The sequence below is a fragment of the Nicotiana tomentosiformis genome, chromosome 5 (assembly GCF_000390325.3).
Source record: "Nicotiana tomentosiformis chromosome 5, ASM39032v3, whole genome shotgun sequence".
Taxonomy (NCBI): Eukaryota; Viridiplantae; Streptophyta; class Magnoliopsida; order Solanales; family Solanaceae; genus Nicotiana; species Nicotiana tomentosiformis.
In genome coordinates this window covers 29698276-29718719 of record NC_090816.1, presented here as the reverse complement: position 1 = coordinate 29718719, position 20444 = coordinate 29698276, and the positions used below count along the sequence as shown (strand labels likewise).

At 40.6% G+C, this 20444-nt stretch overlaps 1 protein-coding gene across 1 annotated transcript; it reads right to left on the bottom strand.

Moving 5' to 3' along the window:
- Positions 1–9184: 9184 nt before the first annotated feature.
- LOC138892099 (uncharacterized) lies at positions 9185–10566 on the bottom strand. Its single transcript, XM_070175793.1, has 2 exons — positions 10173–10566; positions 9185–9219 (listed from the first exon to the last, which is right to left on the bottom strand). Exons 1-2 carry the CDS (start codon positions 10564–10566, stop codon positions 9185–9187), a joined length of 429 nt encoding a protein of 142 aa, XP_070031894.1.
- Between the last annotated feature and the right edge of the window lie 9878 nt (positions 10567–20444).

The window sequence follows — 20444 nt, the reverse complement described above, 5'->3', positions numbered from 1 at the left end:
CCAGGTCTTGGAAATATACTAGTAGACATTTGATGGGTATTGAGTATTTATTACACCACACTTGCTCTCATATTTATTTACGCCTTATTTTATTAAATTTTTCACTTCTTGATTACTTAATAAATAACAATCAACTACTTCGAAATTGTTAAAAGGAATAAACACATGGCTAGTTCAATGATGGCTTGCCTAGCGGCGATGTTTGGTGCCATCACGGCCTATAGGGGAAATTGGGTCATGGCAACATGGTATCAGAGCACTAGGTTCACGTAGGTCTCACAAGTTTTGAGCAAGCCTAATAGAGTCTTGCGTATCGGTGCAGAGACGTACGTACTTATCTTCGAGAGGCTATAGGGTGTTAGGAAACTACTATTTCTTCATCTCCTATCGTGTAGTTGATGTTGTGCTAAGTATCTTTTCCTTATTCTCTTATAGATGGTGAGAACGCGCGCAGCAGATGTACCCAACTATGGAGGAGCTGCTCCCCCTGTTGCTAGAGGCCGAGGGAGGGCTCCAGCTCGTGGTAGAGGATGAGGGCGTCCTAGAGTTGCTTCGGTTATGCCACCAATGGATCTAGTAGGGGATCCTATTATTGAGCAGCAGGGCGAGGTGCCTCCAGCAGAGATGGCCCCAGTGGATTTCATGTCCGCACCATGATTCCAGGAGGTCATGGGTCGTATATTATGGTTCATGGATTCTATGACTCAGGGAGGGGGAGCACAGACGTCTACCACTCAGGCTCCAAGGCATGCAGCTGTCGTATATCAGACCCTGGGTGCACTACCCGTGGGCGGAGCTCAGCCAGTTGTAGAAGCTATACCAGAGCCCAGACCAGCTGCAGCCGGCGAGCCGCTAAAGCTATTGGACAGATGGACCAAGCTACATCCTCCTGTCTTTGGAGGTGAGCGACATGAGGACCCCCAGGACTTTATCGATTGGTGCAGGGACAGACTGCACAACATGATGATATTAGAGTCCGACGGGGTGGACTTTACCACCTTTCAGCTAGAAGGTAGGGCCCGTAGATAGTGGAAGTCCTATCTTCTCGGTAGACCAGCAGATTCTCCTCTCATGACTTGGGACCAGTTCACACGCCTCTTCCTGGACACATATATTCCACCCTCTCAGAGGGAAGAGTTACGATTTCAGTTCGAGTAGCTCCATCAGGGTCAGATGTAAGTGACCGACTATTAGGAGAGATTCTCTGAGTTGTCTTGCCGTGCACTTATGATACTTCCCACTGATGCAGAGAGAGTGCGGAGGTTTGTTGCCAGTTTGTACTCTGGTATCCCGGTCACTATGGCCTGAGAGGTTGAGATGGGGACTTCTTACGAGCTAGTTATGGAGATAACTTGGAGGATTTAGGGTGTTCGTCAATGGAGTCGAAAGCAGAAGATGAGGGACAAGCGGATTCGGTATTCTGGAGGGTTCAGTGGTGCTCCATCAGGGGTCAGAGGTCAGTTTGTGAGGGGTCAATCTAGCAGGACCACATATCCAGCACTGCCGCCTTCTCAAGGTGCTTTAGTGCGGCCTTATTTTAGCGCCAAGCACGAGAGCTCCTACCGCCCACCAGCTATTCAGGGTTCCTCTAGTGCATATTCAGGCCATCAAAATCATACTTTATGTCAGCATTCCACCATTCCGAGGGGTTGTTAAGAGTGCGGGGATCTTGGCCATATGAAGAGGTTTTGTCCTAGACTTTGGGGCAAGGCAGTACAGCAGGGTCATCAGCTTATAATTACAGCACCAGCTGCCGCACCAGTCATCTGGTCGCCCTGAGACGGAGGGCAGGTGGGTAGGGGTCGTCCTAGAGGTGGAGGTCAGTTAGGTGTTACTCCACCTAGGTTCTATGCTTTTCCAGCCAGACCAGATGCAATAGCCTCAGATGCCATGATCATAGATATTATTTCTGTCTGCGGTAGGGATGCTTCGGTACTCTTTGATCTAGGGTTTACATATTCATATGTTTCATCTCTATTTTCTCATTTTTGGGGTGCTCCTCGCGAGCCCTTGGGTACTCTTGTTTATGTGTCCATGCTAGTGGGCGATTCTATTGTTGTGGATCAGATCTACCGGTCCTATATTGTGACTTTCTGTGGTTATAAGACTAGAGCAGATCTTCTGTTGCTTGATATGACCAACTTTGAGATCATCCTAGGCATGTATTGGTTGTCTCCATATCACGCCATCCTTGATTTCCATGCCAAGACTGTTACCTTGGAGATGCCAGAGTTGCCTAGATTGGAGTGGAAGGGTTCGTCAGCCAGTGCATCTAGTCAGGTTATCTCTTTTCTGAAGGCTCGACACATGGTCGAGAAGGGTTGTTTGGCTTATCTAGCTTATGTTCGAGATACTACTATAGAGACTCCTACGATTGATTCAGTGCCCGTGGTCCGGGAGTTCTCCGATGTGTTTCCGTCTGATCTTCCAAGCATGCCACCAGATCGTTATATCGATTTCTATATTGATTTGGCTCCAGGTACCCAGCCTATTTCTATTCGACCATACCGCATAGCTCTAAAAGAATTGAAAGAACAACTTGTGGAGTTGCTAGCAAAGGGTTTCGTCAGATCGAGTGTGTCGCCTTAGGGTGCACCGGTGTTATTCGTGAAGAAGAAAGATAGGACTATACGAATGTGCATTGATTACCGCCAGTTGAACAAAGTTACCATTAAGACAAGTACCCGTTGTCGCATATTAACTTGAGATTGGGGTACCATCAGTTGAAGATTCGTGATTTAGATGTTCTGAAGATGGCTTTCCGGACTAGATATTGACACTATGAGTTTCTAGTGTTGTCCTTCGATTTGACTAACACCCCAGCGGTATTTATAGATTTGATGAACCGGGTGTTCAGGCCATATATTGACTTGTTTGTCATTGTCTTCATTGATGACATTTTGATCTACTCGTGTACCATAGAGGAGCACGAGCAGCATTTGAGAGTGGTGCTTCAGACCTTGCGGGAACAAAAGTTATATGCTAAGTTCTCCAAGTGTGAGTTTTGGTTAGATTCCATGGCATTCTTGGGGCATGTTGTATCATGCAAGGGTGTTAAGGTAGATCCCAAGAAGATCGAGGTAGTTCAGAGTTGGCCTCGTCCTACCACAGCGACCGAGATTAGGAGCTTCTTGGGGTTAGCAGGTTATTATCGTCGATTTGTGGGTGGCTTCTCATCTAATGCAGCACCTTTGACTAGATTGACCTAGAAGGGTGCTCCATTCCGATGGTCCGATGATTGTGAGGCGAGCTTACAGAAGCTCAATACAGCATTTACTTGAGCACCGGTGTTAGTGTTGCCTTCCGGTTCAGGTATGTATACTATGTATTGCGATGCTTCACACATTGGCCTGGACTGTGTATTGATGCAGGAGGGGCGAGTTATTGCATATTCTTCACGTTAGTTGAAACCCCACGAGAAGAATTACTCAGTGCATGATTTGGAGTTAGCCACGATAGTTTATGCTCTTAAGATCTGGAGGCATTATCTTTATGGGGTGTCCTGTGAGATTTACACCAATCATCGCAGCTTGCAGCATTTGTTCAAGCAGAGATATCTCAATTTGATGCAGCGTAGGTGCCTTGAGTTACTGAAAGATTATGATATTACCATCCTCTATCATCCGGGCAAGGCGAATGTGGTTGCGGATGCCTTGAGCAGAAAGGTGGAAAGTATGGGTAGTTTGGCATTCATTTCAGCAGAGGAGAGGCCATTAGCTTTGGAAATTCAGTCCATGGCTAACATACTTATGAGGTTGGATATTTTAGAGCCTAGCCAAGTTCTTGCATGCGTCGTCACCCAGTCTTCACTATCCGAGCAAATCAAGGCTCGCCAGTATGATGATCCGCACTTATTGGTTCTTAGAGAGACGGTACTATATGGTGGTACCAAGGAGGTTACTATCGGTGAGGACGGTGTCCTGCGACTCCAGGGTCATCTATGTGTCCCTAATATTGATGGATTGAGGAAAAAGATTCTAGAGGAGGCACACAATTCTCGGTATTCTATTCATGCAGGTGCTACGAAGATGTATCACGACCTGAGGCAGCATTATTGTTGGTGGCAAATGAAAAAGGACATAGTTGAGTATGTAGCGAGGTGCCTAAATTGCCAGCAGGTTAAGTATGAGCATCAGATGCCAGGTGGCCTACTCCAACAGATGGTTATACCTGAGTGGAAATGGGAGAGCCTTACTATGGACTTCGTAGTTGGGTTATCGCGGACCTTGAGAAAGTTTGTTGCAGTTTGGGTCATTTTTGACAGGTTAACCAAGTCGACACACTTCATTCCAGTTATGACCACGTACTCTTCAGAGAGATTGGCCCAGATTTACATTCAGGAGATTGTTTGGTTGCATGGTGAGCCTGTTTCCATTATATCATATAGAGGCCCTCGATTTAATTTGCATTTCTGGAGGGCAGTGCAGAGTGAATTGGCGACCCGGGTAGAGCTCAGCACAGCATTTCATCTGTAAATTGACGGGCAGTCAAAGCGGACGGTTCAGATCTTAGAGGACATGCTCAGAGCATTTGTGTTTGATTCGGAGGGTAGTGGAATCGATTCTTGCCTTTGGCCGAGTTTGCTTACAATAATAGTTATCATCCCAGCATCGAGATGGCTCCATTTGAGGCTTTCTATGATCAGCTTTGTCGTTCGCCCATCGGATTCTATGAGCCTGGCGAGGCTAAGTTATATGTTACTGACTTGGTGAAGGATTCCTTGGAATAGGTAAAGTTAATTCAGGAGTGACTTCGCACAGCACAGTCCAGACAGAAGAGTTACGTGGATCATAAGGCGTGTGATTTATCATTTATGGTAGGCGAGAAGGTTCTTTTGAAAGTCTCGCCGATGAAGGGAATCATGAGGTTCGGGAATAAGGGTAAGTTGAGCCCAAGGTTTATAGGTCCATTTGAGGTGTTGAGACGAGTTGGGGAGGTTGCATATGTGCTTGGTTTGCCTCCCAGTCTATCAGGAGTTCATCCGGTCTTCCACGTGTCTATGCTACGGAAGTATCATACAGACAGGTCGCATGTGTTAGACTACAGCACGGTTCAGCTAGGTGAGATCATGGGTTATGAGGAGGATCCAATTGCCATTGTTGATAGGCAGGTTTGCCAGTTGAGGTCCAGGAAGGTTTTCTTTGTAAAAGTTCAGTGGAGGGGTCAACCAGTCGAGGAGATGACTCGGGACCCCAAGGAGGACATGCGGAGCAAATATCTACACTTATTCGGCACTCCAGGTACGATTCTAGACCTATTTGAGGATGAACGTTTGTTTAAGAGGTGGAGAATGTAACGACCTGATCGGTCATTTTGCTTTCTAGAACCTCGTTCCCCTAAATAATACTCCATGTATATGCTTTTACTGTTTTATGACTTGCGGGGATGGTTAATTCGGGATTTGTAAGGGTTCGGGTTAAAATCGGAACACTTAGATCCATATTATTGGATTAAAGGGGTTACGTTTGACTTGGGCCAACATTTGTAATAAACAACCTGGGAATCGGGATTCGACGGTCCCAATAGGTTTGTATGATTTTGGACTTGGGAGTATGTTCGGATCAGATTTTGGATGACCCGGGAGCGTTTTGGCGCATAAAGTTGAAAGTTGGCGCGTTGAAGGTTTAACAATTCTTTAAATTTGGTTTGAGGTAGGTTTTGGGGTTATCGAGCTCCGTTTAGGATTCTGAATCAAGGAATAGCTCCGTACAGTGATTTAAGACTTGCACGCAAAATTTGGCGTCATTTCGAGTTGATTTGATATGAATCGGACACGCGAAAGTGTTTTTATAAGTTTTTGAGTTTCATATTGAATTCATTCGTTTTGGGGTTCAATTTGTAATTCTAGATGTTATTTTGGTATTTCGATCGCGCGAGCGGGTCCGTATTTTGTTGTTGGATGGGTGAGTGAGATTAGATGGGGTCCCGCATGCCCCGAGTGTGAAACGGATTGGAATCGGGCTCAGAATTTGGCATGGGAGAACTACTGGTGCTTCAGATCTAGTGCAATCGCATCTGCGTGGAAAGGGCCGTAGGTGCAAACTCGCAGGAGCGGCCTAGTGGTCGCAGAAGTGGACCTGAGGCGGGAACTAGGTGGTCACAGGTACAAGGGTTGTTCCGTATCTACGCCCCAGTAGAAGCGATCGAGGCTCCGCAGATGCAGACTTGGGCTGGCCAGTTGTGGGTTGTAGAAGCGGAAGGAATTCGCAGAAGCGGAAGAAGTTCACAGAAGCGGACTCGTAGAAGCGTCTCCCCGTCCGCATAAGTGAGGAAGCTGGAGGGAGTGGAGGATCACAGGTGCGAACTTTTGACTGCACCTGCGGTTTCACAGATGCGATCTAGTGGCCGCAGGTGCGGAAGTCGCTGGGCAGTGAGGGTTTTTAATCCTTGACTTAGGCCATTTTCCTCACATTCCATTTGGTCTTGGTCGATTTTGAGAGCTCATTTGAGGGGGATTCTCATCAATATCCTAAGGTAAGTAACTCCCACCTATTTTCAAGTTAATTATACGGGTTTAGGGTAGATTAAACATGGAAAGATTCTGAAAACTTGTGGGATTTGTGAAGAACCTAGGGTTTTGGGGAAAATGGGATTTGACCACGAAATTGATTCTAAAATTTAGTAAAAATTATATATTTGAGTTCGTGAGGCTATGGGTAATATTTATCTACGAAAATTTCCAGAATCCGGGCACGTGGGCCCGGGGGCGAAGTTTAAGAATCTTCCAAATTGGGTTGTGTGATTTTTCTAATAGCTAAATTATGAAGTTTTGAGTATATATTGATTAAATTATATAATATTTGACTAGTTTCAGATTATTCGGCATCGAGGATTAGTGGACCGAAAGTGAGCTTGAGAACGAGGTAAGTCTCTTACCTAACCTTGTAAGAGGGAACTCATCCCCTTAGGTGTATTTTGTTATGCATTACTTGTGTGGTGAACTGCGTATGCACTAGGTGACGAGAGTCCCTGCGTAGCTATATTCCATGAGATGTCCAGGTAGTCTTAGATTTACATCATGCTTTAATTGTATTGTCATGTTTGTTATGCATATTAGTTATCTTAAATAGAGCTGAGACTAGAAATTTTACAGTTGAAAACTTCCAAGTTAGATTTTCTTGTTTTGGGGAAAGAATTGAAGAATACTTAATAACTCTAAGAAATTCATGTCCTCTCGCGTCACAAGTACTTCCGCGAGCGAGGAAAACTTCCTTATTCTCAGGGGAGCGGGTCGCTCGCCTCCGCAGTATAATAGATGCATCTATGGTTCGTGTCGTTCGACCCTCAGCAGTGCACACAGTATTTTGGATCGGGCCGTACGACCTCGGCATAAATCGTGCATGATAATACTCGGAACCCGATTATACTTGATATTATGTTGTGGCTTGAGAGGTATAATTTATTTAATGACCGAAAGTGATTTGGAACTAGTATGTGTTAGATGCAGATTTTTGAATTTATTATCAGTTAAGGAATCATTTATTCAATGCTTGTTATTGTATTATTATTATTATTATTATTTCCATGTTCCATACCTGTTTAGAATTCCTGCATTTTATTATTGGCCCATAGTAAGTGTCAATGTCTACCCCTCCTCCCCTCCCCCATCACTACTTCTTCGAGGTTAGACTGGATACTTACTGGGTATATGTTGTTTATGTACTCACGCTACACTTCTGCACTAATCGTACAGGATCTGAGGCAGGTGCATCTAGAAGTTATTCCGGTGTGCACCCCGATACCTCGAGGCTTAGTGGTGAGCTGCTTCCGAGTCTGTTCTGCAGCACCCGGAGTCTCTCTTTTGCATTTACTTTCTATCTATTCTATTTCAAATAGTAGTTTAGTGTTTTGTATATTTTACTAGTAGCTAATACACTTGTGACACCAGGTCTTGGAAATATGCTAGTAGACATTTGATGGTGTTTGAGTCTTTATTACACCACACTTGCTCTCATATTTATTTACGCCTTATTTTATTAAATTTTTCACCTCTTGCTTACTTAATAAATAAAAATCAACTACTTCAAACTTGTTAAAAAGAATAAACACATGGCTAGTTCACCGTTGACTTACCTAGCGGCGATGTTGGGCGTCATCACGGCCTATAGGGGAAATTGGGTCGTGAGAATACTATCCTAAACTCACTTCAAATGAACTCAGCCAATAACGACTTTGAAATTTCAAGAGTTCACCACGTTGAGGTCAACTTTTCAAATATATTGTGAAAAAATTACAGATTTATAGTTTTTTCAAGAGTTCCAAATACATTAATTTATCTTAAATCTGAAAAATTAACTATAGTTACAATTTCACATATTATGGTTGTAGCTCAATTTATATTTAAATTAACGTCATATTAGTTTAGACTTCTAGAAATTTAAACATAAGATTAGATCAAAACTCTTAAAAAGTTAACAGGAAAAAGAAAGCGAACAACATGCTTTGCTGATGGATGATCCATAATTTTAGGTAATCAATTATCAGTAATTTGTGAAGAAACAATATTACTATATACTTTAGAGGCTAAGAATTAATTATTTTTTAATGACCACATATTAAACTCAAAAAGAAAACTTATAAAATATGGTCAAATAAGGAAAGATAATAAGGTAAATTTTATTTGAATTTAAAGTCCTAAATATTAGGATTCTCTTAAATAAATATTTAGTTGATTTTGAAGTCCTAAATATTAGGAAAATAATTAAATGACTATTTTGTCTAGTGTGAAATCAACTTTTAAAGGGTAAAAAAGGTGAATGACATTTTGATAGGACCTTCATACTTTAATATAGGTTTATATGCTCTGAGATGGTGAAGCTTAGTTGATGTTCAGCTCTTCAATCCTTGAGCTAAGATAAGGGGGATGTTCATGGTTGCTGCTGAAAAACTCAATGCATGAGCAATATATTTCTGATGGATATAAATTATTCATGTAATTTCATATGTAAAAAATAAGTTTTTAAAATAAAATATGAATAATGATATCCTATCCTCGCATATTTTCTAACAAATCTTGTAGGAAGAAGAAATTATGAAAATGAAGGAAAGAGGCTAAAAGACAAGAGAATGAAGCAAAACCACAGTTGTACACATCATCTTCATATTCACAAATGTGGAATATACATATGGGCTTATGGAAAGAGAAAATTAGAGATGAAAATGAGCATAGTTGCATATGTGGAATTTATATACGCAAGGTCACATTCGCATACATGGAACCTACATTTGCAAGTCTAACTCATGAAGTCAAGAATGGAAGCAAAAGAGTCATAGATGCATGTGTGGAATCTATATTTGCAAAGGTCACATTCGTATACATGAACCTATATTTGCAAGACTAACTCATGAAGTCAAGAGTGAAGCACAAGTTTCATAGTTGCATATATGGAATCTACGTACACAAAGGTCACATTCGCATACATGGATTTCACATTCACAAAAGTGGAACATGACAAAATCTACTCATCTTTTCCTATAAATAACAAGCTCTCTTTTATAAGGACATCTAAGTTTTTGCAAGACAAGAACTAGTCTTGGTCTTCTTTCTTTGTAGTAAAGATATTTTCTTAGTCTTTTAAATATTTTTTGTAACAACTCGGCCGGTCGTTCTGAGCTCTAGCGCGACGTCCGGCAGTTTGAGGCCTGAGTAGCTTCACTTCAGATATTATGATTTGTACGTGTGGTCGGAATTGAATTTCGGGATGTTCGGAGTTGATTCGGAAGGAAAATTCTAAATTCAGAAGCTTTAAGTTGAAGAGTTTACTAAGGTTTTACTTTTGAGTAAACAACTTTGGAAATGTCCTCGGAAATCTGGAGTTGCGCCATGTCCTGTCTAATCACCTCGCCCCAATACTTCTTGGGCCGCCCTCTACCTCCTCTCGTACTTGTCAAAGCCAACCGCTCACATCTCATAACCGGGGCATCTAGGCTTCTCCTATGCACATGTCCGAACCATCTAAGCCGCGCTTCCCGCATCTTGTCGTCCACCGGAGCCACGCCCACCCTCTCTCGAATATTTTCATTCCTAATCTTATCCATCCTAGTGTGCCCATACATCCATCTCAACATCCTCATTTCTGCTACTTTCATCTTCTGGATATGTGAATTCTTGACTGGCTAACACTCAGCCCCATACAACATGGACAGTCTAACCACCGCTCTACAGAACTTACCTTTGAGTTTCGGTGGCACATTCTTGTCACACAGGACTCCAGACGTTAACCGCCATTTCATCCGCCCCACCCCAATACGGTACGTAACATCCCCGTCGATCTCCCCATCTCCATGGATAATTGACCCTAAGTACTTAAAACATTCTCTCTTGAGGATGACCTGTGAGTAAAGCCTGACTTCCACATCTGCTTCCCCTGTCACATCGCTGAACTTACATTCCACATATTTCGTCTTAGTCCGACTCAATTTGAAACCTTTAGACTCCAGGTCCAGCCTCCATACCTCCAATCTCCCATTAATGTCGCCTCGCGTCTCATCAATCAGAACTATATCATCAGCAAACAACATACACCATGGCACCTCTCCTTGGATATGGTGTGTCAGTGCATCCATCGCCCGGAAAAATAAGAACGGGCTGAGCGCAGATCCTTGGTGTAACCCCATAATCACTGGAAAAGGCTCTGAGTCACCTCCCACAGTCCTAACCCGAGTCATAGCTCCATCATACATATCATTTATTGCCTAATGTAAGCCACCGGCACACCTTTCATATCTAGACACCTCCAAAGGACGTCACTGGGGACCTTGTCATACGTCTTCTATAGGTCAATAAACACCATATGCAAATCTCTCTTCCTATCCATGTATTGTTCCACCAACCTCCATATAAGGTAGATAGCTTCCATAGTAGAACGACCCGGCATGAACCCGAACTGGTTTTCCGATATAGACACTGCCCTTCTTATCCTCCCTTCCACCACCCTCTCCCAAACTTTCATGATATGACTTAATAACTTGATACAAAATATGATAATAATATTATTTTTGGTTGGGAGACATCACCCACAATCACTCTCAATACCAATACCACTGTACTTTTAGCACGGAGTCCGATCACGACCCAATCGGATAGGCCATCTAATTAGACACATCAACCACAATCACAATTTCAATTACAATTTCCAGCACAATCACCAACATGTGTGCGACATGGTATCCTATCACGACCCGATCGGCTAGGCCATCTCCTCCGAAACATCATCCATTTCTATCAATCATCTCATCCCAATTAAGGGGAATAATTTTATCACATCAATCTCATCCCAAATAAGGGGAATAATATCAATCCACTCCTACACTGACACGTGTAGTTTCGGGGTTAGGTTATTTCAACCTACCCTTCCTTGGTGACTATTGATACTCCCAAAAATATTATTATTGTTTTTGCACACAAAGGTAACATAGGTTCAAATGTATTTACCTCATCATCTTTCACATTGTATGAATCTCCACTAGTATTTTCAACCAATAACAACAACAATACTCTCTTGGCTCTTTTGGCCATTCACAAGATTCTTTATTCAAGGCACGGTGGCCGTATTTGATATTCCACACTTGTATTTCTTCCCTCTCATGTATCATCATCATAAATATCAACATATATAATATTCCGAAAATCACAACTTTAAGTTCGTTAGGAATGAACAATTTAAGCACAATAGATTTCTTTCCGAGAAATAGAGTAAAATAATTGGCAATTTATGTGCAAGTTAAAATCATCAACAAGTTACACAGCATTTATTCTTGAAATACCTTTCCCCAAAAAAATGGGCAATACACAATTTTCACTCACTAATATGTAAGAACGCAAATCACATTGAAAATACTCACAAAGCATACCATTAGTTAGGATGGCCACATTTGGGCATGACTTGAGTACATAAGCTTTTAGGCAAATCTATTTTCGAAGTCAATTCGAAATAGTTGAATCAAAGCTCATTTCATAATCTTTCTCACATCATCTTATTTCATTGGCACCATTGGTCACTAAATATAACTTTCACTCTTGGCACGTTGGCCACACTTTATACCCACAATTCACTTATTTCACTTCCAATCATCTATATAGATTATCAACAATAATACATTTCCAATCAAGACTTTAGGTACACATATGAGCAATTAAGAGTCTTAAGCATATTGAGATTTTCTCACACAATTTGGCATCATAGCCTTTATTTGAAACAGGTCTCAAAGACATAACATTTTAATACACATATCTCTTGAACATATTCCCAAAGGATAACATAATGTGATAGGAACATTCGGAACACGTTTTGAATACATAATTCTCGACACTTCGCTTATTCGGGACAATCGAATTTATAGGGAACAACTCGAACCATGAGAATAAGGAACTTGAGCCAACCATACTTGAAACTTACGGGAACATCATGGAATTCAATTCTAAGAGAGTAGTTTAGCCAACATACCTCGCTTTGAGCTTTCCTTAAATTACTACAACTTTCCGGAAATTCTAGAAATCCCAATCTATTTTGAGACATAACAAAATTGAACACAAATTAGGAAGGTATTCATAGTTTCAACTCATTTGAGCATTTTATCAAACACTAGGTGTGCAAATTTGGTTACAAGGTTCTTCTACAAGGTTTCCTTCATTCTACAACCCAATCTTTACTCATTTAAGCTCAAAATTCTTCCCACAAACCTTATTGGTACATGAATGTATAAATAATACTCTCATGCCCAAGAATCATACTCCTAATTAATCATCTTCTATCCAAATTCGAAATTGAAAACTAGGGTATGGAACCTTACCTCTTAGATGAAGAACTTGTGAGATTTTCTTGTTGGATTTCAAAGCTTGGACAATATCTTGATGAACAAAGCACTTGAGCTTCTTCCTCTCTATAGAACACTCTCACTTCTCTCTAATATCATCACATAATTACCCCAAAATAAGCCCCAAAGCCTATTTATCAAAATAGGGTCGGGTTATGGAAATAGGAAAATAGACCCTCCGAACTCAGGTATGTGGTCGCACAATGGACCGCACAATAGGTATGCAGGTCGCACAATGGATAGCAAAATCGATGCTCAGAACTAGGCTGCACTGGTCAGGTTTGCGACCATTTTGTGGTCGCATAATACATTTTGCGATCACATAATGATTTTGCGGTCGCACATCTGACCGCAGAATCACATTCTTCCAGCCTTTGGTAATTTGGTCATAACTTCTTGTAGGATTGTCCAAATGATGAAGGGTTTCAAGCGTTTGCAACTAGACTCGAAGATATTTCATTTTATAGTTATATCATTGCATAAATCCTTATATGTGTATAGATATGCTCGTCCAAAATTTGGTCTTGTGCGTACCCAATTGAAACTTTAGTCTATCATGAAATTTCCAACTTGACTTAGACTTAGGGCTTCCTTAGACCCCACATCACTTATAATATGCCTCGTACACTTATTATGATATCCAATTTATATCTATCATATTAATAGTCCTCCTCTGCACACAAAATAATATAATTAGCACACATCAACTTTCTTAATAGCGCTTAAGTACTTCGAAATTTTCTGGGGTGTTACATTCTCCCCCACTTAAGAACATTCATCCTCGAATGTTTCATAAGTCACTTCTAATAATAGAGTTACCATCCTTTTACCTCCAGCCATTATACATAGGTGCTTATGACTACATGGGTCTTATACTTCCTTTTCAAAATCTAAACTTACTTATGGCCCTTAAAATTTGGCTATCTTCACAAATTCTTAAAAATTTCGATAGAGTTTCCCCTGTAACTGGGCCTATCCATATGTAAGATAATCACCAAAATCAACCTATCAACACATCCACAACTTGACAAAGCATCACCATGTATATCAACATCACTAATCTCATCATTACAGGCATTATATTATCAAGAGTGATATCTGGACATGAGATGCACATATTTAAATCATAACACATAGAAAATACCTTTCAAATCACAATCATTTGACTATACACTCAAGTGAGAACATTTTATTTCCTTAACACTTTTGGCCCTCAAGGTGGCCTCCTCGACTTACAGACTTTTCCATAACACATTAACGGAGGCAATCTCAACTCCCGGACTTTTCTAACAAGGATAGCAAATAGTTGCTCCTCATAATCCAATTATCCATTAACTTCACCTTCTTAGACATAGACACATGAAACACCGGGTATACGGAGAACAATAATAGGGAAACATCATACTCATAGTTTGGCCTATTTCCTTCAAGATTTCATAAGTCTAATGTGACTACACATACTTTACCTTTATTAACAATTCACATAGCATCCTCATGGAGAAAATATTGAGAACAACCTGTTCACTTTCGTCAACTTTAAATCTCTATGCCGAACACCCAAACTAAACCTTTGGCGACCTCTAACAATTAGTCTAAGATGTGCTAGCTTGAATATCACTATAATATTTCCTATCCAATATATTTGATCACGGGATGACGCTTCTTCTTTGACATGTGACATATGGGAGGCATAATCGGAAGGATAAATACATTAGTGTCAGCAATTCTTGGAAGTCTATGAGTCATGAAAAGGACAACAACAATTGTTTCATTCCATATGTGTTTTGTTCGGCAATAGTAAGCCTTAAAGAGAAATGGCCAAGTACATGACACCAGTCGTCTCCTGGAGTGTAGGAAAAATCAGTTCAAATCGAAATGAGAATATTTTGGCACCCCGAATGTGATATGGGTTTCAAAATGCATGAAATTGCATTACGCTCTTAACATTAACTGACACAAGGAATCTATGTCACAAGCCCATGGGGATGAAAAATAAGTTGAACACTTGTGAGATTATTATCATTCTCACAACTTAACCTTTGCCAATAGTTGATCCTATATGAGAGGACTATAGATACGACGAATTTGTGAAAATCTCAAATTTTCCAGAAATTTTTATGCGGACAAGTGACCTATTTCAATTGACAGCTACACATATGATAGGTGTTGAGATATGCTCTTATGTTACTAAACAGTGAAAAGGATTCATGATAATATTCACAAAGGAGTAAAGTGACTCTTTAAACCATATGAGCCATGTGCACAAGAGAAAGAGACTAGCTCAAGAAAGATCTCGGCACTAGGCTGCCTTACATTGGATTTGATACCACATAGGTAAACTTTATGACTATGCATGCATAAGCACAAGTGAGCAGATGTTATCTATTTAAATCAAAAGGTTTTGTAAGAAATTCATCAGGTATAGTCCCTTGTTGAGAATTCAGGAAAGCAAGTGGAAAGTATTAATCCTAGAGTTATAAATCACTCCAAGGAAATCATTATAAAACTCAATTCCTCAAGAGGTTGTAAATAAGAGAATTTTTGATAGAGTGGCTTCACGAATAATGTGTCTCGTCTAGAAAGTAAGTACATGCAATGTTTTATGATTCAACATTTTGGTTAAGACCATATTTATATTGGCCCTTTCAACATGGATGTACATATACAACAAGGAAAATAATGCGGTGTTCAATGATGTACTAAGGAGTGACTTACTTGATGACTTTAGATTGACAGGGCAATACCTTAATTGATGCCCCTCTACTCCGCATCCAAAACATACATTAGTACCATAGTGACATACTCCCGAATGACATCTCATACACTTCACACAATGAGGATGGGGTCCGCTAAACTGACTCGCCCCACTTACCTGATATTTACCCTTTTGCATACATCATAAGCATTCCCCTTAGTCTTCCTCCAAGACTTCATAGCGAGAGTAACAATCTCTGCAACAACTCGTTGTATAGACTTTTGAAATTGCCCAAATCTACCACCGCTAACACGCTTCTGAGCATACTCACAACGTGACGCAAAATATTTTTGCCTGCATATTGGGTAGACCGGGATGGGTGTATCCAACCTAAGGGCATTTGTTCTTCTTGTACCCCCTCTTTCCACAACCATAACATATTTCAAGAATCATCCAACATAAACTCGAGTGGCTAAACCCGAGTGGCTCTTCTTTCATATCAAACATTTCGGCTTATTGATGCCAATCATCCTCTTTCATTTCTTAGGTGCTCTCACAACATAAACTGGTGGCGTGGTGACATTAATAGAAATAGGGACACTTCCCCAAGCAAGTGGTTCTTTCATTCCCTCCTCGATGCCTCAAACCCATGGGTTACTCATATGGAAAATGAGACATGACGAGGAATTTAGCTTCCTATCTTGAGCTTTATCGCAAGATTTGGAGTATCAAAGAAGTGTGAAATGCCTAAATGTCCAAGTAGCCTCCTCATTATAGATGTGGTCAACAACACACCGATAGAAGGACTCTACTAGACATGGCTCCGAGACATCCTAGGACACTTTAAAACCTTAGACTCTGAGTGAACCCGGCCGAGTAAGCCTGTTAGATTTCCTTCTACCCAAACTCATCCATGAATAAAGAGGATGTGTACTCCATTAATCAAACATTGAAAATATTTTATTAATAACTCCCATTTCATATCCATTAGCAAATTCATTTATAATTTCCAAAATATTACAAGTTTATAGATATAATGAAAAACATGTTTCCCAAATACCAACATTTCTAGTTCAATTTCCCACATCAATCACCACCAACAACCTGTCTACGGAGCCTCTAAATACAACACAAGATTAGTATGGAAGTGCCGGCAATAAGGCCCCGGCTATACCTCAAAACACAATGTATGACTCAAATGACATCCGGCCCGGAATAGAGTAGGGCTCACCAAAACTTGTTGAATAGAGAGTGACTGCTAACGAGGACCAAAGCTGCCCGTTGATAAATCACCTGCATCCATTAAAGATGCATCGCCCCCGGCAAAAAGGGACATTAGTACATATGGAATAGAACTAGTATGTAAAGAAAATTGTCCTCTTTCAAAATAGAATGCCAATGTAAGAAAGGGAAAACCATGGAAACAACAATCAATAATCAATGATATTCAAATGCCAAGTTAGAACATAATAATTCCCAAAATATGAAGATAACACTGTGAAGTCATAATCAAAATATTATAACAACAACAACAACCCAGTAAAATTCCACCAGTGGGGTCTGGGGAGGGTAGAGTGTACGCAGACCTTACCCCTACCCCAGAGGGGGTAGAGAGGCTGTTTCCGGGAGACCATCGCCTCAGAGACAATAGATCTGTGACAACAAAACCCAAAAAATAATCAGCAACGTGAGAGACAGCAAATAAATGGAAAAGCAGTAACACAAATATTATGCAAAAGTGTGAAACACAACATAAATCTCTAGCAGTGCTAGACAAGACACTATCATACTCGTCGGTACAAAGAGGGAAACCGGGAAAAAGAGGAAAACTGCTCAACTACCCTTTAACCTATAACCCTAATGCTCGATCTCCACACCTTTCTATCAAGAGCCATTCCCTCAAAAATCTGGAGCCGCGCCGTGTCCTGTCTAATCACCTCGCCCCAATACTTCTTGGGCCGCCCTCTACCTCTTCTCATACCTGTCAAAGCCAACCGCTCACACCTCCTAACTGGGGCATCTAGGCTTCTCCTATGCACGTGTCCGAACCATCTAAGTCGTGCTTCCCGCATCTTGTCGTCCACCGGAGCCATGCCCACCCTCTCCCGAATATCTTCATTCCTAATCTTATCCAGCCTAGTGTGCCCACACATCCATCTCAACATCCTCATTTCTGCTACTTTCATCTTCTGTATATGTGAATTCTTGACTGGCCAACACTCAGCCCCATACAACATGGTCGGTCTAACCACCGCTCTATAAAACTTACCTTTGAGTTTTGGTGGCACATTCTTGTCACACAGGACCCCAGACGTTAACCTCCATTTCATCCACCCCACTCCAATACGGTGCGTAACATCCCCGTCGATCTCCCCATCTCCCTGGATAATTGACCCTAAGTACTTAAACCTTTCTCTCTTGAGGATGACCTGTGAGTCAAGCTTGACTTCCACATCTGCTTTCCCCGTCACGTCGCTGAACTTACATTCCACATATTCCGTTTTACTCCTACTCAACTTGAAACCTTTAGACTCTAAGTCCAACCTCCATACCTCCAGTCTTCCATTAACGTCACCTCGCGTCTCATCAATCAGAACTATATCATCAGCGATCAACCTACACCATGGAACCTCTCCTTGGATATGGTGTGTCAGTGCGTTCATCGCCAGGGAAAATAAGAACGGGCTGAGCGTAGATCCTTGGTGTAACCCCATAACCATCGGAAAATGCTCTGAGTCACCTCCCACAGTCCTAACCCGAGTCATAGCTCCATCATACATATCATTTATTGCCCTAATGTAAGCCACCGGCATACCTTTCACCTCCAGACACCTCCAAAGGACGTCACTGGGGACCTTGTCATACGCCTTCTCTAGGTCAATAAACACCATATACAAATCCTTTTTCCTATCCATGTATTGTTCCACCAACCTCCTGATAAGGTAGATAGCTTCCGTAGTAGAATGACCCGGCATGAACCCGAACTGGTTTTCCAATATAGACACCGCCCTTCTTATCCTCCCTTCCACCACCCTCTCCCAAACTTTCATGGTATGACTTAGTAACTTGATATAAAATATGATAATAATATTATTTTTGGTTGGGAGACATCAACCAAAATTACTCTCAATACCAATACCACCGTAGTTTTATCACGGAGTCCGATCACGACCCAATCGGATAGGCCATCTCATTAGAGACATCAACTACAATCACAATTTCAATTACAATTTCCAACACAATCACCACCATGTGTGCGGCATGGTGTCCAATCATGACCCGATCGGCTAGTCCATCTCTTCTGAAACATCATCCATTTCTATCAATCATCTCATCCCAATTAAGGGGAATAATTTTATCACATCAATCTCATCCCAAATAAGGGGAATAATCACAATCCACTCCTACACTGACACGTGTAGTTTCGGGGTTAGGTTATTTCAACCTACCCTTCCTTGGTGACTATCGATACTCCCAAAAATATTATTATTGTTTTTGCACACAAAGGTAACATAGGTTCAAATGTATTTACCTCATCATCTTTCACATTGTATGAATCTTCACTAGTATTTTCAACCAATAACAACAGCAATACTCTCTTGGCTCTTTTGGCCATTCACAAGATTCTTTATTCAAGGCACGGTGGCCGTATTTGATATTCCATACTTTTATTTCTTCCCTCTCATGTATCATCATCATAAATATCAACATATATAATATTCCAAAAATCACAACTTTAAGTTCATTAGGAATGAACAATTTAAGCACAATAGATTTCTTTTCGAGAAATAGAGTAAAATAATTGGCAATTTATGTGCAAGTTAAAATCATCAACAAGTTACACACCATTTATTCTTGAAATACTTTTCCCCAAAAAAATGGGCAATACACAATTTTCACTCACGAATATGTAAGAACGCAAAACACATTGAAAATACTCACAAAGCACAACATTAGTTAGGATAGCCACATTTGGGCATGACTTGAGTACATAAGCTTTTAGGCAAATCTATTTTCGAAGTCAATTCGAAATAGTTGAATCAAAGCTCATTTCATAATCTTTCTCACATCATCTTATTTCATTGGCACCATTGGTCACTAAATATAACTTTCACTCTTGGCACGTTGGCCACACTTTATACCCACAATTCACTTATTTCACTTCCAATCATCTATATAGATTATCAACAATAATACATTTCCAATCAAGACTTTAGGTACACATATGAGCAATTAAGAGTCTTAAGCATATTGAGATTTTCTCACACAATTTGGCATCATAGCCTTTATTTGAAACAGGTCTCAAAGACATAACATTTTAATACACATATCTCTTGAACATATTCCCAAAGGATAACATAATGTGATAGGAACATTCGGAACATGTTTTGAATACATAATTCTCGACACTTCGCTTATTCGGGACAATCGAATTTATAGGGAACAACTCGAACCATGAGAATAAGGAACTTGAGCCAACCATACTTGAAACTTACGGGAACATCATGGAATTCAATTCTAAGAGAGTAGTTTAGCCAACATACCTCGCTTTGAGCTTTCCTTAAATTACTACAACTTTCCGGAAATTCTAGAAATCCCAATCTATTTTGAGACATAACAAAATTGAACACAAATTAGGAAGGTATTCATAGTTTCAACTCATTTGAGCATTTTATCAAACACTAGGTGTGCAAATTTGGTTACAAGGTTCTTCTACAAGGTTTCCTTCATTCTACAACCCAATCTTTACTCATTTAAGCTCAAAATTCTTCCCACAAACCTTATTGGTACATGAATGTATAAATAATACTCTCATGCCCAAGAATCATACTCCTAATTAATCATCTTCTATCCAAATTCAAAATTGAAAACTAGGGTATGGAACCTTACCTCTTAGATGAAGAACTTGTGAGATTTTCTTGTTGGATTTCAA

What these genes read in the sequence shown, in the direction of transcription:
- LOC138892099 (XM_070175793.1), bottom strand. Translation starts at nt 10,566, where the DNA reads ATGGATGCACTGACACACCATATCCAAGGAGAGGTGCCATGGTGTATG. An exon ending in TGTGCCACCGAAACTCAAAG is followed by an intron (nt 9,220 to 10,172) that starts GTAAGTTCTGTA and finishes TTGCAAATGTAG; the next exon opens with GTTCCATGTATGCGAATGTG.